The sequence below is a fragment of the Dryobates pubescens genome, chromosome 11 (assembly GCF_014839835.1).
Source record: "Dryobates pubescens isolate bDryPub1 chromosome 11, bDryPub1.pri, whole genome shotgun sequence".
Lineage (NCBI taxonomy): Eukaryota > Metazoa > Chordata > Aves > Piciformes > Picidae > Dryobates > Dryobates pubescens.
The window spans coordinates 14,719,119-14,745,033 of NC_071622.1; the positions used below are offsets into that span (position 1 = coordinate 14,719,119).

Consider the following 25,915-nt stretch of genomic DNA (forward strand, 5'->3'; position numbering starts at 1 on the left):
AGATGCATGCCTAGCCTTGGAGCAACTCTTTCTGTCACCTCTCTTCAACCCTGTGCTGAATGCTTCATCCTGCCTTGTCCTTGCTCTGCTCATGTGGAAGTTCTCTGCTGTGTTCTACCAAGGAGGTGACCTGCAGGCTGAGCTTCAGAAGCTGTGCAAGGCCTCACAAGCCAAGCTCTTACCCCATGCATGTGACAGGGTTCATCAGGCTGGCAGGTGAATTGCTGGGCAGTTACCTCAGGGCTGATCTTGGCCAGCATGTATCTGAATGCGTTGCAGCATGGTATGTGTTCCTGAGCCAGCTCCTGCAGTCAGCAACATTGAAATGACTGTCCCAGAGACAAGGGCAGCTTACCTTACCATCCCTAAGGATCCTTAAGGCAACCCAGGGGCAATAGTTTGAAACTAGAGCAGGGTAGTTTAGGTTGGACATAAGGAGGAAGGAATTGCATGACCAGCAGGACCACGGAAGTGGTCATGCCCCTGCACTTGAAACTGCTGAGGCTGCACCTTGAATACTGGGTTTGGTTTTGGGCCACTCACTCCCAGAAGGACATTGAAGGGCTGGAGTGGGTCCAGAGAAGGGCAACAAAGCTGGTGAAGGGTCTGGAGAACGGGTCTGGAGAACAGGTCTGGTAAGGAGTGGCTGATGGAACGGGGGTTGTTTACACAGAAGAAGAGAAGGCTGAGGAGGGCCCTCATTGCTCTCTATAAGAAATTGTTTAGCTTTCTGTGCCTTGGGAAAAAGGAAAAGGCAATTAATGGTGACTAAATTAATCTGATTTTATCAGTAATTACAGCAAGTTCTTCAGGAGCTGATTGCCCACATTGGAAACCTGCCACTGACCTGGGCTTTGACACTTACAGAGCCTGTTTTCCATTGCAGGTACATGTCCACTTTGTATTCACACCCTGATTTTCCAGAGAAGGGACCCAAGGAGATCAATCAAGAACTGATGAACTCTGTGAGCCACAACCCTCTCCTGCTGCTCACTCCTCAGAAAGTCAAACGCTACATTGAAGCTCTGTGGAATAAGAAGAGCTCAGGGCAGCCTGTCACCTTCACAGACATCTTTGGAATGCTGATAGGTGAAACCCTTATCCATAATGTGAGTTCATGTTTTGGTGATTATCAGAGGTGAGAAACTGTTGATAATTAGGAAAAAATTTCTTTGCTGCAAGAGTGGTCAGGCATTGGAACAGGCTGCCCAGGGAGGTGGTGGAGTCACCATCCCTGGAGGTGTTCAAGAACTGTGTGGACATAGCATTCTGGGGCATGGTTTAGTGGCCATGGTGGTGTTAGGTTGATATTTTGACTTGATGATCTCTGAGGTCTTCTCCAATCCAAATAATTCTTTGATTCTATGATGTCTTTCCTTCCATGTAGAGAATGGACACCACCTTGAGCAACATGAAGGAGAAAACTGACAGCGCTCAGTGTGCTCTGCCGCTCTTTACCTGTCTCCACGTTAAACCAGATGTCTCAGAGCTGATGTTTGCAGGTAGGTTTTCAATCTGCCTGTTGAGTCACTTGGGAAAAGAAGAAAGAAATGCATGGCTGGCAAAAAAACCAACTTGTTTTTTTTAATACTTTTTGTACCCTGTAATTTGATAGAGTTTGAAATGATTAGTCTTAGGGCAAGGCTTAGGAAGGAATTTGCCATGATATGAAACATTCCTCAGGGCTTAACCCAATTTGCATTGTTAGGAACCCAGTCCAAGGAGATTTTTTAATTCATAGCAAGAATAGGAAGTGGAGATGCTGAAGGATATATCAAACAGGCATATCACGAGGATGCTTCTGGAGGGTGTAAAAAGGTGTTTGGGAAATTATCCTGGTTGTGTTCAGTGGCTTCTGGGAATATGACAGTGGAATCTGACAGGAGAAGTTGCCAAGGAGACCTTAGAGTGGCCTTCCAGTACCTGAAAAGGGCTACAGGAGACCTGGGAAGGGACTTTTTACAAGGACTTGGAGTGATAGGATGAGAGGGAATAGATTGAAGCTGGAGAAAGAGAGCTTTAGACTGGAGATTAGGAAGAAATTCTTCCCAATGAGGGTGGAGAGAAACTGGAACAGGTTGCCCAGAGAGGCTGTGGATGCCCTCTCCCTGAAGGTGTTCAAGGCTGGGCTGGATGAGGCCTCCCTGCCCGTGGCATGGGGGTTGGAACTAGAGGATCTTTAAGGTCTCTTCCAACCCAAACCAATCTGTGAATCTAAGAATCTATGATAAGAAATTGCACAGATATAAGTGATCCCTGGGACTGTTTAGTCTGCAGAAGAGCAACCTGAGAGGGGAACTGACCAATGCTCAGCAAGAGATAAAGGGTGCAGAGCAAGAGGATGGGACCAGATTTTTGTCAGTGGTGCCCAGTGACAGGACAAGGAGCAACAGTCACAAACAGGAAACCCAGGAGGTTCCACCTGAACACGAAGAGAAAATTCTTTGCTGCGAGGGTGCTGGAGCCCTGAAGCAGACTGTCCAGAGAGGTTGTGGAGTATCCTTCTCTGGAGAGATTCCAAACCCACCAGGACATTGTGATCCTGGGCAAGCTGCTGTGGGTTCCCCTGCATTAGCAGGGGGGTTGGACTGGATGATCTCTAGAAGTCCCCTCCAACCCCCACCATGCTGGGATTGTGTGCAAAGCATTTTGATTTCTGATGACCTTCTGCTTTCTGAGACATTTTCTTGGGGTTACTTATTTATGGTTTTACAAGCATAATGACCTTTAGTCAATAATGACCTTCTCTAATAAGGCCAGAGGCACCTGAAGGCTGCCCCAATTTCTTTAGCTTTACCAACTGATACAAAAAGGTATTGCCTCTGCCAAGGGATCTAGAGTTTCCTCTTTTGAGGCTACCATCTGTCTCATCATATAGGATGTAAGAGCTTTGATCATTTGTAGTTTGTTTTCCCTTCTTAGAACTGAACAGCCATTCTTGACATGAAATACATAGTAAGTTTTGAACAGAAACATTCACCCTTTCTTATTTAGTAGATTAGAGATGTAGTTAAGCTCCTTTATGTACTTTCAGGTTGATATGCATTAATTAATATCAGACAACTTTCCTTCTGGGAGCCATGGTTCAAGATTCCATGCAGCTGCTAATAGCTTTCATGCCCCAGGCTCTACATGTTTTCCTTCCAAGAACATTTCTGACCTGGGTGGCACCTGCCATAGCCAGAGCTGCAGTAATCAGTTTAACTGAGCATAATTACAGTGATTTAGCTAAAGACAGCTTTGCTGATTTTATTACTCTACTATATTACTGTACCTTTGATTATTACATCAATACCTCAGGTGTGTTGGTCAACAGCCAGCTGAACATGAGACAGTGTGTGCCAGGGTAGCCAAGAAGGTTGCCAGCATGCTGGCTTGGATCAGCAATACTGTGGCCAGCAGGAGTAGGGCAGGGATTGTCCCCCTGTTCTCAAGACCAGTGAGACAACACCAGTTCAAGTCCATAAGGAGACAACCCTCATGAAGTTTATTTTAACTGGCTTCAGATTTCAGTTGGAAAGGATTGTGGCCCTGTACTCACCCTGGTACTGGGTTCAGTTTTGGGCCCCTCATGCCAAGAAGGACATTGAAGTGCTGGAGCAGGTCTCAAGAAGGGCAATGAAGCTGGTGAAGGGTTTGGAGAACAGGTCTGGTGAAGAGCTGCTGAGGGAACTAGGGTTGTTTAGTGTGAAGAAAAGGAGGCTGATGGGTAACCTTCTGCCTGAAAGGAGGTTGGAGACAGGTAGGGGTCAGACCCACAAGTGAGAGGACAAGAGGGAATGCTCTCAAGTTGAACCTGGGAAGGTTTAGGTTGGATGTGAGGAATGCTTCTCAAAAGGGTTGTTAAGCTTTGGCCCAGGCTGCCCAAGGCAGTGGTCGAGTCCCCATGCCTGAAGAGGTTTCAAAGCCATGAAGATGTGGTGCTGAGAGACATGGTTTAGTGGTGACCTGGCAGTGCTAGGTTAATGGTTGGAGTCCATGATCTGAAAGGTCTCTTCCAAGGATTCTGTGATTCTATTTTGGATTAAACCACAATCAGGTTTAGCCCAGTTTACTGGGATTTATTAAGTATTTCTATTGATGTGGAGTTCTTGTCTCTTGGGACACTAAGTTAATGGACTGAGTTGTGGATGCCCCATCCCTGGAAGTGTTGAAGACCAGGTTGGTCAGTGGAAGGTGTCCCTGTTCACTGCAGGTCAGTTGGACTAGATGACCTTTTAAGGTCCCTTCCATGACTCAAGTGCACCTCATTTGAAATGGACACTATCTCAAGGAGCTTCTGGAATGGCAGGAGGTACTGCTGAAGCCATTTAATTTTAAGGTAGAAATCTTGGTTCCCTGAGCAGGATCTGTGATCTGAGAAATCATCTTCTCTGCAAGCACCCAATGGAAGTGGAATATTGCAGATTAAATTAATTCTAACACTAAATTCAGTTTCACTCTCAGCATGGTTCTGAATCTGCCAATTCCTGTTTATATATCCAATGGGAAATTCCATTAAATTCCTGCACTGGGTCTTCAAATGAATTTCCTGCTGCTGCAGTGGATGTGAAGATTTATGGGTGGTTTATCTGCAAAATAGGATGTTGTATTTAGCTTTGTAGATAAGCGAAGCTCTCAGCAGTCATGATTAAGTCTTTCCTTTCCAGGAGGAGTGGTTAATCTTCAGTTTAACATTTCAGCAGAAACACTCAGTGTCTTGAGGAGTGGATGGCAGCCCATCAAGAGTCAGGACTGGGCCAGCCACTAGATGGGGGCCAGAGGCTCTATGTGAAACCCTCTGCTTCCCAAAGGGAAGAAGGGAGAGACACTGATGGGGTTGAGAAAGAAACTAAACCAGACACACAAACCAATATGGAACCCAACCCCTGCTGGCAATGACATCACCATTGGCACCACTGATGCTGGGGGCAGGCACTGGTCAAGGCCCAGACAGACCCTGCAGCAGATCGGACCTGGATTCAGGAACACATGGATCAGGATGGAAGGCAGAAGGAACAGAGACCTCCTGGGACACCAGCCAGTGAAGAAGCAGCTTGACCCTGGTGATCCCTCAACTTTCTCCTGCAGATGTCATGCATGGGATGCGCTCCCTTGTTGGACAGTTGAGGGTCACCTGTCCTGTCTGCTCCTCCCCACAGGTGCCACATCTGCCTTCCTACCCCCCAAAGTGGGGCACAAGCTGTGGCAGTGCCCTTGGTCTCTGCAAGTCTCAGGCAGAGCCTTTCTGCAGCCCAGCCCTTGGCAGGAACTCTGCCCATCAGCTTCTCCCTGCTAGAAGCACCTCTGGCTGTGCAAACGTGCCCTGAACTTCAGAAAGTGCCTCAATGGGCGGAGACTGAGCTGGGAATTGACAGCACTGAACAGAATTGGCTGTGGTCTGGCTCAGAGCAGGACACCTTTCTAATTTCAGAATTACTTCTGATGTGTTTGCAGAAGCTGTTGAATCAATCACAAGTAAAAATATGGAAAATAAAATGGTGCAATACAAAAAATGTAGGGTACTCTTGGGGTTTTAGGGTACTTTTTGTTTGTTGTTGTTCTCTTTTTGCAGGGAATTCTGATGTACCAAACTCCACTGATACCACAGGAAATATTTCCCAATCAGCCTTAATGCCGTGTCAGGAACACTTCATTTCACATCCATGTAGCACATCATGTAAATGACTTTGGAAATGTCCTGCTAAGATCAGAAAATGCAGCTGGATATTTTCTTCCATAGATTTTTTGGAGCCCTCTGTTCAACACAATGTTACAGACTTCAGAAAGTGTCTTTGATGTCATTTGGTGTGAAGTTTCTCAGCTGCCTCTCAGCTTTGCCTTTGCCTTGTGGATTTCACTAGAAACTTTAGATGCCTTTGCTAGACTGTTTCCCCCCTTTTGTGCTAATAATTATGGTGTTGTTTTTTTCAGTTCTCTTCACACTTTTGGTACAATCACAGTGGAAGAGAAGAAACTTCAAACTGGGACCCATGTTGTGTTTCATAAATTCACAGATTCATAGAACTGTTTGGGTTGGAAGGGACCTTGGAGATCATCTGGTTCCAAACCCCCTGGCATGGCCCAGGGGCACCTACCACTAGACGTGTTCCAGCGCCTAGGGAGGTGTTCCAGGCCATGTTGTGCGAGGCCTTCCCTGGCCAAGTGGAAGGTGGTATCCCTGCCCATAACAGGGGGGTCAGAACTAGGTGATCTTCAAGGTCCTTTTCTTGGATGTGATAAGTTGAAAAACAGATGTTGTTTTGTTTTTTCTCATTCATGGTCACTACTTTTATACTGAGGAGGTTTTTATACTTAGGAGGCTTACTTGTACACAATTAGGTTTTTACAACCTCATCTTTTTTTCAGCACAATTTGTTGTGATAAGAGTGAAAATTCCTTGTCTGCTGAGACATTAGACTGTCCCTCACTTGCAATCAATATTTTGACTTCTGTAGAACCTAAGAGCTTTTCCCCTTGGTCATTTAACTTCCCATTTAACCAGATTTTCTTTGCTTGGACAGAAGTTTCATTTGTTTTTGTCCTTTCATCCTCTGTTTCTCTTCATGTTGAGATTGCTAACAAAGCACAATTTGGTTTCTTCTTTTGCAGACTGGGTGGAATTCAGTCCCTATGAGATTGGAATGGCCAAGTATGGCACTTTTATGTCTCCAGATTTGTTCGGAAGCAAATTCTTTATGGGGACAGTGGTGAAGAAGTATAATGAAAATCCCTTACATTTCTTGATGGGTGAGTATGTGACAGCAAAAGACTTGAAAACAAAAGTCATTTCAGTAGTTCATGGACAAGGGCAGTCACACAAACTTTGGGGCAAGAAGTAGAGTTCCCAGTTTATTGAAGGCATGCATTTGAAAGACACTGCAGACATGGATTGGAATTCCCATTTTTTCTTTCTTGCTTTTGTTGTTGTTCCTGCTTTCATAGAATTATAGAGTGGTAAGGGTTGGAAGAGACCTCTAGAGATCATCAAGCCCAACCCTCCTGCCAAAGCAGGATTACCTGGGGCAGGTCACACAGGAGCACAACCAGATGAGTTTTGAAAGCCTCCAGAGAAGGAGACTCCACAGCCTCCCTGGACAGCCTGCTCCAGGGCTCCAGCACCCTCACAGTAAAGAATTTTCTCCTCATGTTGAGGTGGAACCTCCTGTGTTCCAGTTTGTGCCCCTGGTCCTATCACTGGGCACCATCATAAAGAGCCTTGCACCATCATCCTAACACCCACTCCTCAGATATTTCTAGACATGGGTAAGATCCCTTCTCAGCCTCCTCTTCTCCAGACTAAACAGTCTCAGGTCTCTCAGCCTTTCTTCATAGGAGAGATGTTCAAGCCCCTTCATCATCCTTGTAACCTCCACTGGACTCTCTCCAGCAGATCTCTATCTCTCTTGAACTGGGGAACCCCAAACTGGACACAGTATTCCAGGTGTGGTCTTACCAGGGCAGAGTAGAGGGGGAAGAGAACCTCCCTAGACCTTCTGGGCACACTTTTCTTGATGTACCTCAGGAGACCATTTGCCTTCTTGCCCATGTACATCTGAACTTATAACTTCCAAAATGAGATGTGTTCAGAAAGCAAATAACTGCTTCAATAGTGCAAGAAATGGGCTTTAGTTCCACCAGTCCTCTCTTCATGGTTTGCTTTTTCCCTTCCAGGTGTCTGGGGCAGTGCATTTTCTATATTATTTAACAGAGTGCTTGGCGTCTCCAACTCTCAAAACAAAGGACCCACCATGGAAGAAGAATTAGGTAATATTGGGAACTAACTAATCTACTGTGCAAAGCAATTAGCAAGATTCAGTCCTCTGTGGAAGGATGGCTTTGTCCATAGTCATTTCAGCTTTGAAATAATACCTTGAGATAATAATGAACAGTTAGCAATGACTCTGTGGTTGTGTGAAAACACAAGCTGTAAAGGGTAACAAAACGCAGAGTTTGGAAAGAAAGTTCACTCCTTTCTCTTTTTATTTCTCTCTTATGACATTGAGATTAAAATTATTTCATTTTCTACCTGCCCAAGGGTACTGACCTTTATTTTCCACATGTTCTGCAGCAGAGCTTTCATAACCATCTCAGTTTCTGATTGTCCCCCACTATTTTGAAGTGGGTGTGTCCATTCAGGTGCCCATTCAGGACACATCAAATCTCTTCAGATGCATTATGAAGACTATGACAGTTTTATGATTCCTGGCTGTTCTGACAATGAAACTGTAGCACTTTAAAGTGATTTTTATGTTTCTCTCAACAGAAAATATTAGGCTAAAGCACCTTGTGAGCAATGACAGTTCAGACAGTGAAGATGAATCACAGCAACCAAAAGGTGAGGAAATCTTCCTCTTTTCTTTCCTAGTTTACTTTTCTCATCAGCTTTTCTGTAGCCTGGTCAGGTTTCCAGATGTGGTTAATTAGTCATAGATGCTTTTCCTTAATCTTACCAATAGTCTCCTATAAATGTGTCAAGGGTCAGGGCTGAGCCACCCACTAGATGAGTGCCAGAGGTTCTCTAAGAAGCCCTCTACTTTCCAAAGGGAAGATAAAGGGAAGAAGGGAGAGAGACTGATGGGCAGGGAAAGAAACTAAACCAGCTGGGATGGAAAGAAAAACAATGCCATGGAATAGAGACAGAGACACAAACCAAGAGCCAACCCAAACAATGGCCTCACCAGTGGCACTACTGATGCTAGGGGCAGGCACTGGGAAAGTAGCAGACTGGACTCAGCAGTAGATGGGAACCAGATTCAGGAGCTGGATTCTGGAATTGGATTCAGGAACACAGATCAGGATGGAAGGCAGAAGCAACAGAGTCCTCCTGGGACACCAGCTAGTGAAGAAGAGGCTTGACCCTGGTGATCCCTCAGCTTTGTCCTGCAGATGCCCTCCATGGGATGCAAAGTTGAGGGTCACCTGTCCTGTCTGCTGCTCCCCACAGGTGCCACCTCTGACTTCCTATCCCCAAAGTGGGGCACAAGCTGTGGCAGTGCCCTTGTTCTTTGCAAGCCTCTGGCAGAGCCTGAGCTGGGAAGTGACAGTACTGAGCAGAATTGCTTCTGCTCTACCTCAGACCAGGACAGCTGACAGTTCTGCCCTTGTTTATACCAATGATAAAGCTTAATTGCATATCCCAAAGATCTCAAAGGAGCCAGTGGCTCAGCCAAAGAGCAATATATTGAACAGGAGACCTCAGGAGGGCCTTTGGTTTGACTTCCTGCCTCCTGCTCAAGTCAATGGTCAAATGATTCTCTTAAACATCCTCAGTCTTGATGTCTGCCCAACATGGCTTCAGAGAACTCAGCAATTTCACATACACCCGAAAATGAGGGTTGCTGAGTCAGATGATCACCAGAAGCCTGTGGCCAGCAAGCTACAGAGCACAGAGGCATGTTTGAATTGTTACCCACACAGCACCTGACACTGTCAGTATTTTCAAGGTTTCCTTGGTCAAATATTTCCCTGAGAAGTGTTTAGTTTGTGTTTCCAGCATTCTCAGATACCTTCTAGCACCTTGGTAAATGACATTTGATACAGGAAATTCCTAGGGCTTGGAATCATTTGTTAAACAATGCCCAAATCCAGTTTCCTAGAAGAGCCACAAGCACAAGGGGAACATTGAGCAGTGGGAGGAAAAGATCCTAATGAAAATGATCTTTAGGTACTGAAACCATCTGGGAATTTCTGTGATTTTAATCAGTCTCAGTCTCACCCTAATAATTTGATGATCCTTTTGGGCACAACAGTGATTTTCACCTGAAGAAATCAGTCACTTTAACAATGAAACCAAAGAGTAAACCTCATGGTCGTGAGGAACAATTTCTTACCCAAAAAGGGTTGTCAAGCCCTGGAACAGGCTGCCCGGGGCAGTGCTGGAGTCCACATCCCTGCAGAGGCTGAAAAGCTGTGTAGACATGATGCTAAGGGACACAGATCACCATCCCTTAGTGATTGGACTCCATGATCTTAAAGGTCTCTTCCAAGCAGAATATTTCTGTGAGTCTCTTGGAATGCAGGTCATTTTAGAATCTACAGGAAGAAAAGAAAACCTTGGGAGATGAGGCAGTGGATGATGTCATTAGCTCAGTCAAATGGTTACTTCTGCAGCTCCCCTGCTGTGTAAAATGAGAGTGTGATGCCATGTTCTCTGCAGAATTCCTGTCAGCACTCCAGCCAGCACCAAACACTACATGTCTCTCATGATTTGTAGCTGCAGTGGACAGCCTGCAAATCTGTGGTTTGGGTTTACACTTCAGAAGGTTAACTGTCTCATCACTGGATATTTTCACTTTCCTCTGCAGGCACTGAAAATGCTGAGGCAAATCAGGAATATCAGAACAGCAGCCAGGAGAGCTGGGTGCAGCGAATGCTGATGGCGTTGGTGGGGGACAGTGCCCTTTTCAACACCAGGGAAGGGCGTGCGGGCAAAGTGCACAACTTCATGCTGGGATTGAACCTCAACAGCTGCTACCCACTCTCTCCTCTGGCAGACCTTCTGAAGCAGGAGTCCGTGGAGGAAGATGAACTAGATGCAGCTGTTGCAGGTCAGTTTGCAGGAAGCCCACACTCATGTGTGTTTATTAGAATAGAATAGAATTAACCTGGTTGGAATAGACCTTTGAGATCATCGAGTCCAACCTATCACCCAACACCAGCTAATCAACTAAACCATGGCACCAAGCACCCCATCCAGTCTCTTCCTAAACACCTCCAGTGACAGTGACTCCACCACCTCCCTGGACAGCACATTCCAATGGCCAATCACTCTTTCTGTGAAGAACTTCTTCCTAACATCCAGCCTAAACCTCCCCTGGCAGAGCTGGAGACTGTGTCCTCTTGTTCTGGTGCTGGTTGCCTGGGAGAAGAGACCAACCCCCACCTGGCTACAACCTCCCTTCAGGATATTTGTAGACAGCAATAAGGTCTCCTCTGAGCTGACTCTTCTCCAGGCTAAGCAGCCCCAGCTCCCTCAGCTTCTCCTCAAGCAATGACTTCTCAGCATGGTGGCATCCAACTTAGGAGGCTTGCAGCAGCACCTACCTGAAGGCAGGAGAATGTTTCTGTAGAGGCAGCTATGAGTATTGATCAACAGCAGAGGCTGGGAAGGATTTAGGTGCCTCAGAGGGCACCACATGATGATTGTCCCCCTGTACTGGGCACTGGTGAGACTGCATTCTAAGTATGGGGTGCAGTTTTGGGCTCCTCACTACAAGGACATTGAGAGGCTGGAGCCTGTCCAGAGAAGGGCAGCAAAGCTGCTGAAGGGTCTAGAGCACAAAGTGCTTTGAGGAACAGTGGAGGAAATTGAGGTTGTTCAGCCTGGAGAAAAGGAGGGGAGACCTGGCTCTCTGCAACTCTCTACAATTTCCTGAAAGGAGGCTGGAGTGAAAAGGGGGTTAGTCTTTTTTCCCAAGTAACAAGTGATAGGACAAGAGGATGCTGCCTCAGGTTGTGCCAGGGGAGGTTTAGGTTGGTCATTAGGAAAAATGTCTTCATGGAAGGGGTTTAGTACCAGTGACTTAGCAGTAGTAGTGAGCTCTAGATGAGCAATTGGACTTGATGATCAAAAAGGTGTCTTCTGACCTCAATGTTCTATGATTTTATGTGCTTTCCATGTTTCTGTGTAGAGGCACAACACTACCACCCATCCCTTGTGGTAACTCTAGGTCCTCTGAAGAGGACAGGGATTGCCCTGGCTGATCATTATGCAATGGTAAATACCAGATGTCGTTTAAAAGCTCAAGTAGCAGAGGAGCTCTGCTGTGTATTTGTTAGTGTAACAAATCCCTTGGAGTGCTTGTGGAGTAATTTCCATCTGTACTTCTCTTTCTAAATATTTTCATCATCTCAGAGGTGTTTACAGTTGGGTAATCTTAATATTTAGAGTAGTTGTAGAAGACAGGAAAGCCTGTAGTAAATGTATGGAAAAAATGACAGATGATTAGAATTTTGCATAATTAAGGCGTGTAGAGGGGCTTCAGAATCAACCTTCAGCTTCCTGGGGTTTAATTTCAATTGAAACAAAATGCTGGGCCTGCACCTCAGAGACAATTCTTGACATTCCTCTGGGCAAAATGTCTGCCACAGCTGTGACTGAACTGCACTATTTTGCCTCCGTGCATAAACCTGATGAAACAAATCCAACAGCTGTGAGTAGCTGCAACAGTACAGAATCACAGAACGGTTTGGGTTGAAAGGCACCTGCAAAGGTCATCTAGTCCAACGCCCCTGCAGTCAGCAGGGACATCCTCCAGTAGATCAGGTTGATCAGCACCTTGAAAAGTCTCACCTAGAATATCTCCAGGAATGGGGCCTCTACTACTCCCTGGGCAACCTGTTGAAGTGGTGCAGAACTTGTTCCTAATATCCAATCTAAATCTTCTCTAATTTCAAACCAATGCCCCTTGTCCTATCATTGCCTACAGTCCCTCTGCAGCCTTCTTGTAGATACCAGGAGGCTTCTATTAGGTCTCACTGGAGCCTTCTCTTCCCCAGGCTGAACAACCCCAGCTCCCTCAGCCTGTCCTGATAGCAGAGGTGTTGTAGCCCCCTGAACATTTTCGTGGCCTCCTCTGGACCTGCTCCATCAGGTCCATGTCCTTCCTGTGTTGAGGGCTATATTATGGTCAAGAACAGTTAAAAACCCCTTGAAATTTCAATAGTCAGTTTACAACTCACTCAGTAGTGTGATAGGTGTGATTTTAATGCTGTGAATTAATTTCAGGCTGAGAGAACTTGGGCTGTTCCGCCTGGAGAAGAGGAGGCTCCAAGGAGATCTTCTGCTGTCCTGTCAGTACTTAAAGGGGCCAATCAGAAAGCTGGGGACAGACTGTTTAGCAGGGTGTCTTGTGATAGGACAAGGGGTGATGGTTTGATGGTGAGGAGGGAGAACTAGCATAGAGAGAAGAGAGACATTTTTGGCACTGAGTGGTGAGACACTGACCCAGGCTGCCCAGAGAGGTGGTAGATGCCCCATCCCTGCAACCATTCCAGGTCAAGTAGTCTGGGGCTCTGAGCAACCTGCTCTACTTGCAGATGTCCCCCCTGAATGGACTAGATAGCCTTTAGAGATCCCTTGAAACCAAACCTGTTCTCTGGTTCTGTAGAGCAGAGATCCCAGCTGCCTAATCTCCAACACTTGGCTTTACTTTGCTAAGGATCCTCTTTCTGCTGAGCATTTTCTTCACTGATGTCAAGTATGCTTTAAAATTTACACTCCTGGAATGATTCCATTCTGAACTCAATTGTTCTGCTTCTGCGCCTTCATATTACAACACTCCAAAATCACTTGAATGTGAATACCAATAGGGGAAAAAATAGCTCATGATGTCTGCTTCCTTATTTCAGTATTTATGGAAACTGTTACGGCTGGTGCACGTCAGTAGCAGATGTCCCTTCATTTCCCATACGTTCACTGAAGCTGCCATCTGTCCCAGGCTTTGCTCTCTAGAAGATGCTTTCTTTTTCCCTTCCAAATAATTCATAGAATCATCCAATGGTTAGGGTTGGAAGGGGCTTTAAAAGGTTACAGAATCATAGAACTGTTTTGGTTGGAAGAGACCTCCAAGATTATGAAGTCCAACCGTCAACCCAACACCACCATGGCCATTAAACCATGTCCCAAAGTGCCATGACCACAGGTTTCTTTTACATCTCCGGGGATGGTTACTCCACAACCTCCCTGGGCAGCCTGTTCCAATCCCTGACCACTTCTTCACATCTAGGAGGTGTCCCTGCCCATAGTAGGGTCTTGGAACTAGATGATCTTCCAGGTCCCTTTCAGCCCAAACCATTCTATAATTTTTTTGCAAGTGTTGTTTTTTGTTTTCTTGTTTGGTGAGGTTTTTCTGTTTTGGTTTTTGTTTTAATGATGATGGATTTGGTACACATTCAGATATTTTCATTGACTTATGCTACTCCCTGATCATTAAATATACCTAGTTCTAAAACAGATCAGTACACACCCTTGGCCCTTTAGCATGGAGCATTGATTTGATTTTCTCCCTCAGGTATCAAGGCAGACCTGAGGACAGTGGTAGAATAGAATAGAATTAACCAGGTTGGAAAAGACCTTTGAGATCATCAAGTCCAACCTATCACCCAACACCAGCTAATCAACTAAACCATGGCACCAAGTGCCTCATCCAGTCTCTTCCTAAACACCTCCAGTGATGGTGACTCCACCACCTCCCTGGGCAGCACATTCCAATGGCCAATCACTCTTTCTGTGAAGATCTTCTTGCTAACATCCAGCCTAAACCTCCCCTGGCACAGCTTGAGATTGTGTCCTTGAGATTGAGGTGCTGGTTGCCTGGGAGAAGAGACCGACCCCCACCTGGCCTTCAGGTAGTTGTAGACAGCAATAAGGTCTCCCCTGAGCCTCCTCTTCTCCAGGCTAAGCAACCCCAGCTCCCTCAGCTTCTTCTCATAGGGCTTGTGCTCCAAACCCCTCCCCAGCTTTGTTGCCCTTCTCTGGACACGTTCCAGCAACTCAGCATTGCCTCATTTCTTAGCAGAGTGCCCTCAAATAAGTAATAACAGAAATAAAATTCAAAATGTCTGTTCCGATGATTTTTGTGGCTGCTCATAGCAGTAAATTGTTCTCATGGATCCTGCAATGATGGCAGTAGAGTTGGAATTCTTGTTGAAGGAATTTCTTCACATGAAAATATTTTGTATTCATATTAATTCTATTGCTGATAAAATAGGTGCTAAAAATAATGATAGGATGATAGGTGGGACTGGGACCAGTGTTTAGTATCCTGTCAGTGACATGGGCAGTGGCACTGATGCATCCTCAACATGTTTGCTGATGACACCAAGCTGTGTGCCCTGGTTGACATGGAGGAAGGAAGGGATCCATACAGAGGGACTTTCACAGGCTTGAGAGGTGGGCCCAAGCCAACCTCATGGAGTTCAGCAAGGCCACGTGCAAGGTTCTGTACCTGGGTTGGGGCAATCCCAAGCACAAATATAGGCTGGGCAAGGAGTGGCTCAAGAGCAGTATGTAAGAGAAGGACTTGGGGGTGTCAGTTGAAGACAAACTCACCATGAGCACTTGGTGCCATGGTTTAGTAGTCATGAGGTCTCGGGTAGGAGGTTGGACTTGATGATCTTTGAGGTCTTTTCCAACCTTACTGATTCTATGATTCTATGAGCCAGCAATGGTTGCTGGCAGCCCAGAAGGCAGCTGTGTGCTGGGCTGCATTCAATGCAGCAGGACAGGGAGGGGATTCTGTCTCTCTGCTCTGCTTTACTGAGACCCTATATGCAGCACTGTATCCAGTTCTGGTGTCCCCAGCAGACAAGGGACATAGAACTTCTGGAGTTGGTCCAGAGGAGGCCACAAAGATGATCAGAGGGCTGGTGAACCTCTCCTGTGGGGATGAACTGAGGGAGATGCAGCTGTTCAACCTGGAGAACACAAGACTGAGGAGATCTTAGACCAGCTTTCCAGTACCTGAAGGGGGCACAAGGGCTTAGAGCAACAAGATGAGAGGGAATGGATTGAAGCTGGAGGAGGGTAGATTGAGGCTGGAGATTATGAAGAAATATTTTCCAGTGAGGGTTGTGATACACTGGAACAGGTTGCCCAGAGAGGCTGTGGATGCCTTGTCCCTGGAGGTGTTCACAGCTAGGCTGGATGAGGTCTTGAGCAACCTAGTGTAGTCAAAGGTGTTCCAGGATCTACCTGAGCTTTAAGGCCCTTTCCAAGCCAAACCATTCTGTGATAACTGTGCTGTTCAGCATTCCCTAGCTTACAGTGCCCTCTGCAGATATAAGCATCATCTGCAGTTAAAGTGAAACATGCACTGGAAATGTTTTTAAGATCTAGAGCAAGAAACAAAACTGTCAGGGGAAAAAGTTTATGACCCTTTAGTTGTACCCAGAGACTTGGAGAAGTGCACAGACACTTGGGGAAAATGACTTATTTTTACCCTGAGTTTCACCTAGGGAACATTGAAGTTGAAGGAGAGACAGCATCTTCTTCAGCTTCAGTTTGGGCTTCAGAGATAGGAAGCTCTTTGATACTCTACCATGGTGATCTCAGAGATCTTTTCCAACCAAAACAATTCCATGATTCCATGACAGTAACAGCAGTAAGTGGCTTACATGTGATTTCCCCCAGTGCTTCTGTTTCAAATACAGGCATGGATCCCTGTTCCCTTCTATCCCATGCCTATTAGTGAGTATGAAGTCATCAGCTGTCATTTAGATTGAAAGGCAAGACTTAGTAGTCCTAAGTTTAAGGGACAGAAGCAGACATGGACAAGAATTACACAAAATCAGAGCCATGTCAAGGCTTCAGAGGCAAATCTCAGCTGGAGAATAGGAAGAGGGAAGGACAGAGTATTGGGAGGGAACCTGGAGGAATAGGTTTGGACAGGGCTTGTGGGACACTGGGGGATGTATGTCAGGAATGTGTCTCTTCATGTCCCATAAACACTTTATCATAGATTTACAGAATGCTTTGGGTCAAAAGGGACCTTTTAAACACCCAGATAGTCCAACTCCCTGCAATCAGCAGGGACATCTGCAACTAGAGCAGGTTGCTCAGTGTCCCTGAATAGTTCCAGGGATGGAGCATCTACCACCTCTCTGGGCTACCTGGCAGAGGGTCTCATCATCCTCAGTGTGAAAATTTTCTTCCTTCTCTCCAGTCTGAATCTCCCTCTTTTAGTTCAAACTGTCAACCCTTGTGCTATCACAACAGACCCTGCTCAAAAGTCTGTTTAAGCACTGAAAGGCCACCAGAAGGCCTCCCTGGAGCCTTCTCTTCTCCAGGCTGAATAACCCCAACTTTCTTTGTGTACAGTTTTTTTGGGGATGACAGAGTAAATGTGGGAAGGCCAGGGTCAAACATGGGCATTCGTCCCCTTCAGTTTTGCCTCAAGTCACCTCTGCTTCTGCCTTGGGACAGGACATTGGTGTACTTGACCTTCTGGGGTCCCTTGCAGCTCTGTTTTTTCATCTTGTGGTCCAGTTGTTAAGACCAGAGTTAAGGCTGCAGGAGCTGATAGTGTGTTTAGTTGGGATGCTGCACATTTTGGATTCTGTGGAATCTTCAGTACTTGGGAAACCCATCAGAACATCAGTTCCTCACTCTCTGTTCCTGTTGTGTTTTCATTTGTTCCACACAGATCCTGATGAGTTTGAGAGGATCTATGAACCTCTGGATGTGAAGAGCAAAAAGATTCATATAGTGGACAGTGGGCTGACATTTAACCTGCCATACCCACTTATCTTGAGACCTCAAAGAGGTGTGGATCTCATCATCTCTTTTGATTTTTCAGCAAGGCCAAGTGATTCCAGTCCTCCTTTCAAAGTAAGTAAGGCAGATCAAGATGTAAAGTTGACTCAGTTGTACTCTTCCAGTCAGGTTGGTTGCACATTTGATGGTTCCAGAAGGCCTCAGTGCTGTTGTATTCACAAGACTGGAGCAATTTGTCTCCATGTCAAGACAGAGTGTTGCACTCTATCTCAGTTCCTGTTTACATGATTCACAGGAGGCAGCTGACACAAAGCAGGCTGATGCAGTTGGTTTGATGTCACAGCTCTGCTGTGATGATGGCAGCCTTGCCTTCAACACTGCTGCACAGCTCCCTTTTGGGTCAGGATTAACCAATTTGGTCATTCAGGTGCCAACATGCTGCCACTCCAGCTCTGCACAGCTGAGTCTGGAGTGTGAGGGGAGGAATTTCTGTCAAACGCTCCAGAAGTGTGTCCCACTCACTCTCCTCTTGCTAAGTACACAATGTTTTGGAAGTGGAGCTAACTTGATTACCACGGTGGAGAAGAGCTTGGGGGTGTCAGTTGATGGAAAACTCACCCTGAGCCAGCTGGCATTCCAGAAGGCAGCTTTGTGCTGGGCTGCATCCAAAGCAGTGAGAACAGCAGGACAGGGAGGGGATTCTACCCCTCTGCTCTGCTAAGACCACACCTGGAGCACTGTGTCCAGTGCTGGTGCCCCCAGCATAAGAGGGGCATGGAACTGCTGGAGTGGGTCCAGAAGAGGCCATGAAGATAATCACAGCCTGTCCCTCTACTGCAGGGACAGGCTGAGAGTTGGGGCTCTTCAGCCTGGAGAAAAGAAGGATCAAGGGAGACCTTAGAGCAGCTTTCCAGAACTTGAAGGGAGCTACAGGCAAGCTGGGGAGGAACTTTTGTTTACAAGGGCTTGGCATGATAGGATGAAAGAGAATGGATTGAAGCTGGAGGAGGAGAGATTTAGACTGAAGATCAGGAAGAAACTCTTTATAGTGAGGGTGGTGAGGCACTGGAACAGGCTGCCCAGGGAGTTTGTGGATGCTCCTGAAGGTGCTCAGGATATCATAGTATGAGTCAGCATTGGAAGGGACCACAAGGATCATCTAGTTCCAACCCCCCTGCCATGGGCAGGGACACCCCACACTAGATCAGGCTGGCCAGAGCCTCATCCAGCCTGGTCTTAAACACCTCCAGGGACGGGGCCTCAACCACCTCCCTGGACAACCCATTCCACTTCACCACTCTCACAGTGAAGAACTTCCTCCTCACATCCAGCCTGAATCTCCCCACCTCCAGCTTCATTCCATTCCCCCTAGTCCTATCACTACCTGAGATCCTGAGAAGTCCCTCCCCAGCCTTCTTGTAGGCCCCCTTCAGATACTGGTAGGCCACAATTAGGTCCTCTCGGAGCCTTCTTTTCTCCAGACTCCTTCAGTCTGTCCTCATAGGAGAGGTGCTCCAGCCCTCTGATCATCCTTGTGGCCCTTCTCTGGACACCTTCCAGCACGTCCATATCCCTCTTGTAATAGGGGCTCCAGAACTGGAGGCAGTACTCCAGGTGGGGTCTCACCAGAGCTGAGTAGAGGGGGAGAATCACCAGGTCTGGTTTGATAAGGCCTTGAGCGACCCGTACAATCCCACTGATTCCACTTGCATCACAGGTTCCAGTTCAAGATCTGGCCTGGACCTGTAGTAGCACTTGAAGCTACAGAGAGGGAAATCAGCCAGCAGAAGTCAATGACTCTGCTCTTGGTTTATCATTTTACACCCACTATTGTTTAATCTCTTGTGTATCCAAAACAGTTGCCCAAAGAAGGGCCCTATTTCATTCAAACCCAAGATTAAAGATGTTGACCTTCCCTCTCCTCCCTCTCACACACCCTCATTACATGCTTTTGAGTCATTATTTACCAATTATTGTGTTTACTGGGTTGTCACAAGGGGGAAAAAAAGCCTCTTTTCCAAACTTCTTTCTTCACTTAGCATTCTTTCAGATGTCTTGCTGTGCTGTGCTGGGACTCCAAAGACAGCCCCACGTGGACTGGTGTTTATGAGCTCCCGCTGGTTTCCATAGCGCCGCTACTCAGTTTGACACTGAAATTATGGACAGCTTCTTCTAGCTGTCAGCTCTGTAAATTCACCCAAAGATTTATGTGACAGAGCAGCTCTCTCCTTCCTGTGAATCATCATCACAGGTGGTGAAGCTCAGCAGGCTCCATTAGGTGCTCAGGTTGCCATACTGGGTCATCTGTACAAAGGTTAACTTCATGAGTCCTACTGTAAAGAGGCATGAGTTCAGCTGCTTCTAGTAAGCACATGTGGTGTGCAAACTGTGTGGTGCAGCCAGAAGGGACCTGGAGCAGATGGGTAGAGCTGGGATGAGTAGGGCTGACAGTCATCCATCCAGATTAGAGATGCAGCAGGGTTGAGAGCATGGTGGGTGAAAGGCAGGACATGAGCTGGCACCAAATGCTGCCAGCCCAGCAGTGTGGGCAGTAGGTGGAGGGAGGGGATTCTGCCCCTCTGCTGTGCTCTGCTGAGACCCCACCTGCAGTGCTGGGGCCAGCTCTGAAGTCCTCAGCACAGCAAAGACATGGACCTGTTGGAGTGAGGCCAGAGGAGACCATAGCCATGATGGGAAGCTTGGAAGCCCTCTGCTGTGAGGCCAGGCTGAAAGAGTTGGAGTTGTTCAGCCTGAAGAAGAGAAAGCTCCAGGGAGACCTTCTGGTAGTCTTGCAGTACTTAAAGGGGCTGATCAGAAAGCTGGGGACAGACTTTTGAGCAGGGCCTGTTGTGACAGGACAAGGGGTGATTGTTTGAACTAAAAGAGGGAGGATTCAGACTGGAGAGAAGGAAGAAAATTTTCACATTGAGGATGGTGAGACCCTGGCTCAGGTTGCCCACAGAGGTGGTAGATGCCCCATCCCTGGAACCATACCAGGTCGGGTTGTTTGAGGCTCTGAGCAACCTGCTCTAGTTGCAGATGTCCTTGCTGACTGCAGAGGGGGTGGACTGGATAACCTTGAAAAGTTTCTTCTGCCCCAAACCATTCTGTGTTTCTACCCAATGTGCCTCATGTCTCTGTCCGAGCTCTCTCTTAGCAGTGGACCTGCACCTGGGTTTTTTACCTTTTCAGGAGATTCTGCTTGCTGAGAAATGGGCCAAGATGAACAAGCTTCCATTCCCCAAAATAGACCCAAATGTGTTTGATCGAGAGGGCCTGAAGGAGTGCTATGTTTTCAAGCCAAAGGACACCTCTTCAGAGAAAGACTGTCCAACTATAATCCATTTCGTTTTGGCCAACATCAACTTCCGGAAGTACAAAGCTCCAGGTGAGCGTGCAGCTTCTGATGCTGAATCTGGCTGAAGCCTTCTCATGGCCTGCTGATGTCATACTGGAAATGTTTTGTCTCAGAAGTAACTCCTGAGTCTGTCTGTAGTAGGAGGAGATCTCAAGAGAGGCGTTCAAAGGAAGATGGGAGGTCTTCAAACCCCAAACCTTGATTGTCTTTGTGTTTCTTCTGTGTGTAGGTGTTCCCAGAGAAACTCAGGAAGAGAAGGATTTTGCAGACTTTGATATTTTTGATGATCCAAATACACCCTTCTCTACCTTCAACTTCCAATATCCCAATGAGGCTTTCAAGAGGCTCCATGATCTGATGGAATTCAACACCCTCAATAACATAGATGTACGTATGCTGGTGTGGAAGGGCCTTCAAGGGTCTAGATCATTAAACAGAAAAGCAGGTGAGGTAAGCCCTAAAGCTGCCATAGCGGAGCTGCAGGGGTTCACCTCAGGGTTTGCCTGGGTGTCAGAACATCAAAAGTGCTTCTTACATGTCCTTGTGCCCTTTTAACTTCTCAGAGTTGAGGCTGGATCAGTGGGAAAATCTGATTTTAGTGAGGGCTGGAGTATACCCCAGCTAAATTCTTCATGAGCTTGTATGAAGGCATGCACAAACTGGTGTGGTCAGTTTGTGTCCTTGTGACCCGGGAAGGAGAGGAGTGCAGGCACTGCAGGAAACGGGGGTTCCCCAAAAAGTGCTGGATGAGATACACAGATTGAGGTGAAAAGCATTTGGTGTTTTCACTTGACCTCTTTTTCTGAAGCACTTGAAGTATCAGTGTTGTAGGAAGTGTTACCACCTATGATCTTTTCTCAGTAATAAACCACTAAACAAATATGCTGCTGAAAAGGTGCTTTCCAGTGGAATAAATAATACTGGCTGAGAGGACTGATGCAACATTGTGGCCATCTTCCAAATGGAAGCACTGCTAGGGTACTGGGGGGGTGTGCTTTTCGCAGTGTTTGAGCCTGGCCCTGTTAGGATCCACACCAGTTCATGCTCTTTTCTAGTTTGGTTCCTGTGTTGGCCATTTTGCCATCCAAAGCCTTGAAGGATACTTGAGCAGGCCTGGAGAAGAGAAGGCTCCAGGGAGACCTAATAGCAACCTGAAGGGGGCCTACAAGAAGGCTGCAGAGGGACTATTTCCAAAGGCCTGCAGTGATAGGATGAGGAGCAATGGTTTGAAATTAGAGAAAAGCAGACTTACATTGGATGTTAAGAACAAGTTCTGCACCATGAGGGTGGTGGAACACTGGAACAGGTTAGCCAGGGATGTACTTGAGGCTCTATTCCTGGAAATATTCTAGATGAGGCTCGACAAAGCTCTGATCAACCCGATCTACTGGAGGATGTCTCTGCTGACTGCAGGGGGGGTGGAATAGATGACCTTTGGAGGTGCTTTCCAACCCAAACCGTTCTTTGATCTGCTTCTGTGTTGGTTATTTCCCTGAATGACACCTTGTTGTTGCCTTTTTCCCAGGTGATCAAGCAAGCTATGAAGGAGAGCATTGAATACAGGAAGGAGAACCCATCTCGCTGCTCCGTGTCCCTCAGCAGCGTGGAAGCACGGAGATTCTTTAACAAGAACAATCTGAACAACAACCATACGTAGAGGATGTGCCAGAGGTCCTGCTCCTTCAAGAAACTGGTTCTGTCTTTATAACTGGATTAAGAAAAGGCATTATCAGAGCATTGCTGCTGCTGAGCAGGGCTGGGCACAACTCCTGCAAACATCTGCTTATGAGTTCTCCAAGTGTCAATATGATTTTGTACTCAGTTTTTCAGCAAAAGCCCTGGAAACATTTCAGCATGACAAGAACCCGACTATAAATACTCTGGAATCAGCTGGGGATGATGATGTTCCTTGGGTTCAGTGTCTAGCTTTTTAGTACTTACAAAAGGACAAGCCCTGGGTTCTCACCGTGGGGCCATTGTCTGGTTTGTGATGGATGGAAACTGGATGTGTCTTGGAACATGGGATGGAATGAGAACCAGAGGAGAAACAAATCTAGAAACAGAGACAATACAGAGGGGATCTGATCAATGTTCAGCAAGAGCTAAAGGGTAGGGGGGCAAAAGGACAGGGCCAGACACTTGTCAGTGGTGCCCAGTGACAGGACAAGGGGCAACAGACACAAACTGAAACCGAGAAGGTTCCAACTGAACAGAGTGAGAACTTCTTTGATTTGAGGGTGCTGGAGCCCTGGAGAAGGCTGCCTAGAAAGGCTGTGGAGTCTCCTCTGGAGAGATTCCAAACCCACCTGGACATTGTGATCCTGGGCAAGCTGCTGTGGGTGATCCTGCTTTAGCAAGGGAGATTTGCACTGCATGATCTCCAGAGGTCCCTTCTAACCCCCACCTTTCTGTGTGTAGCTGGGCTGGGGCCCATACTCCGCTCTGCTCTGTATCTATAAGAAGCTTTCCTCTTACTGTGGTCTTAAAAGCCCAGGTTGGTGACCACCACTAGACTCCAGCAGTTCCCCCTGAGGTACATTCAGTCATTTGGCTGCTTACCAGCTGTGTCAGGGTTGATTTCTTACCCTTGAAAGGATTTTGCTGGCTAACAATCATTGGCTGTCTTGACCTGACCGATTCCACATTTCTCACACATGGTGTCTCTTAAAACCCCCAGCAGATGGGAGTCAGAGAAATGGGGTTTATGCATCTTAGAGAAAAGGTTCCTCAGCTGCTTATTAATGCTTGTAGAGCTTTTGCATCTGATGCTAAGGTGGACCTGCGCCTGAATCTTTTAATTTCAAGTATTGTCACAAAAAGTGAAGTCCACTACTGTTTTAAGAGTGTGTGCATCCAGCCTCTTGGCACTTCTTTCTCTTGCTCCACAAAATTACACTAGAATCATGGAAGGGTTTGAGTTGGAAGGGACCTTAAAGATTATCTAGTTCTAAGCCCCCTGCCATGGGCAGAGACATCTCCAAACCAGGTTGCTCTAAGCCTCATTCATCCTGGCCTTGAACACCTCCAGGGAGAGGGTGATGGTTCTTGGAGAACCCAAGAGTAAAGATCACAGAATCCCAGAATGGTTTGGGTTGGAAGGGTTGTTGAAGATCATCCAGTTTCAACCTCCTGCCATGAGCAAGAACACATCCCACTAGATCAAGTTGCTCAAGGCCTCATCCAACCTGATCTTAAACATTTCCAGGGATGAAGCATCCACAGCTTCTCTGGGCACCCTGTTCCGGTGTCTCACCACCCTCATTCTAAAGAATTTCTTCCTGATTTCTTAGGAAACCTCTTGATAAGGCTTCTTAATTAACAGTAGTTGAAGGAAGAAGTTAAGTTCTTATTGCTGACAAAGAGAAATTAGAGGTGATTTTTCCATCTGACCACCATGTTTCTGCTAGAGGACCATGCTAGTGCTTACTGGGGACAGCAAAAATGTTGCTGGGTGAAGAATGTGCTGTAGTTCCTGTGTCAAAGGCTGATTTTAAAGGTACATTTTCAGTACACTGCATAATGACAGGCCCTGTGCAGACAGCTCATTCCTGTGCCCTCTCAGTGTTAACTGCATATGCATAGAAAATGCAGTCACACCTCCAAAACCTTCAACCTGCTTTGAAATCATCTCATCAGCAAGTGTGTGACATGGGAAAGAGCAGGAGCTGATGGGGGCCCTGCTGGCCATGCACCGTGCACAAGATCCAGTTACTGCTGTCTTTTGTGGTGCCTCCACAACATACTTAAGTGGAATTTTGGTCTCAGTATCCCTCTTGATGTTAATAGGGTTTGGATTTCTCCCTCTATCTCTTATATAGATTTATAGAATGGTTTGGGTTGGATGGGACCTTAAAGATCATCGAGTTCCAATCCCCGCTGCCATGGGCAGGGACACCTTTCACTAGACCAGGCTGCTCAAGGCCTCATCCAACCTAGCTGTGAAGAGCTCCATGGAGGGGACATCCACTGCTGTTCCAGTGTCTCACCACCCTCACATGAAAGAATTTCTTCCTAATCTCCAGTCCAAATCTGCCCTCCTCAACCTTCAATCCATTCCCTCTCATCCTAACACTCCAAACCTTTGTAAAAAGTCCCTCCCCAGCTCTCCTGTATCCCTTTCAGGTACTGTAATGCTGCTCAAAGATCTCCTTGGAGCCTTCTCTTCTCCAGGCTGAACAGCTCCAGCTCTCTCAGCCTGTCCCCACAGGGGAGGTTCTCCAGCCCTCTGATCATCTGCATGGCCTCTCCTGGACCCAATACAGCAGTTCTATGTCCTTCTTGTGCTAGGGGTGTTAGGTCAATGGTTGGACTTGATGATCTCGGAGGTCTTTTCCAACCAAAACAATTCTGTGATTCTATGAGGGAAAATAGAAGAAACTTATCCTACTGCTGCCTAATTTAAACGTTTTCATTAAGATCTGGAATACAGGAAGAAACTGGTACTGTTATTTTATTGTAAAATTCTCTTTTTCAAGGTTCCACTTCCCCCCCTTTTCTTAGTGATGATATTTGTGGTTTGTATTTTCCAGTATCTACCTGCTCTGCTGTATGGAACTATTTTCCCCTCTTTTATATAGTTCATATTCTCACAGTGTTACCAGGCAATGCAGAATAAAATGTAACTCTCTTTGGCACCTCATTTCATTCTGATCATTGATGTGATGTTTTCTTTTTCATCTGGGACAGCTCAGTAGTGTGGGACCTGGAGGGACTGCTCTGTGGTGGGGTAGCTGGCAGGACAGCTCATGAGCAAGAGATTCAGTGTTTTGCTTACAATTCTGTACTTTGAGCATAGATGTTAAAACCATAACATTTTGGAGGTATTCAGAAGAGTGTGGTCAGCAGGTCGAGGGAGATTCTCTTCACCCTCTACTTGGACCCAGTGAGACTACAACTGGAGTGGTCAGGCCAGCTCTGGGCTCTCCAGCTCAAAAGAGACAATACTGGATCATCAAGGCAGAGTAGAGTGGTAGGAGATCCTCCCTCAACCTTCTGGTTACACTCTTCTAAGTGCACCCCAGGAGACTGTTTGCCTTCTTGGCCAGGAGGGCACATTGCTGGCTCATGGGGAACTTGTCCACCAGAACACTCAGGTCCTTCCCCACAGGTCTAGGTGGCCTTTTGTTTTTCATTTTCTCTTCCTTTAATCCCTGTTTCGCCTGGTTTATGGCTGCAGTATTTTTTTCCAACCAAAGATATCATACCTAGGGGGCAGCAAAAGATGGGTTTAGAGAATGAATTATTTCAGGTGCGAGAAATTATTTTAGGCGATGCCTGCAGGGTATGGAAGTGCCATTGTGCCAACCCAGAGTGACTGCAGAGAGCCCAGCCTTGCAGGTCAGCACAGTTCCTGAAGAGCA

The 25,915-nt window shown here is 46.7% G+C and overlaps 1 protein-coding gene across 1 annotated transcript in view; it reads left to right on the forward strand.

Annotated features, from left to right (window-relative positions):
- PLA2G4A (phospholipase A2 group IVA) overlaps window positions 1-25,182 on the forward strand; it is a 56,924-nt gene extending 31,742 nt beyond the window's left edge. Inside the window, exons 9-18 of the mRNA XM_009910721.2 lie at window positions 887-1,109; window positions 1,388-1,502; window positions 6,592-6,729; window positions 7,654-7,746; window positions 8,246-8,317; window positions 10,287-10,529; window positions 17,127-17,311; window positions 20,390-20,585; window positions 20,785-20,942; window positions 22,081-25,182. Of these exons, the coding sequence (XP_009909023.2) occupies window positions 887-1,109; window positions 1,388-1,502; window positions 6,592-6,729; window positions 7,654-7,746; window positions 8,246-8,317; window positions 10,287-10,529; window positions 17,127-17,311; window positions 20,390-20,585; window positions 20,785-20,942; window positions 22,081-22,212 (1,555 nt within the window). The 3' untranslated portion in view covers window positions 22,213-25,182. The remainder of the gene's footprint in view (window positions 1-886; window positions 1,110-1,387; window positions 1,503-6,591; window positions 6,730-7,653; window positions 7,747-8,245; window positions 8,318-10,286; window positions 10,530-17,126; window positions 17,312-20,389; window positions 20,586-20,784; window positions 20,943-22,080) is intronic.
- Window positions 25,183-25,915: the final 733 nt, after the last annotated feature.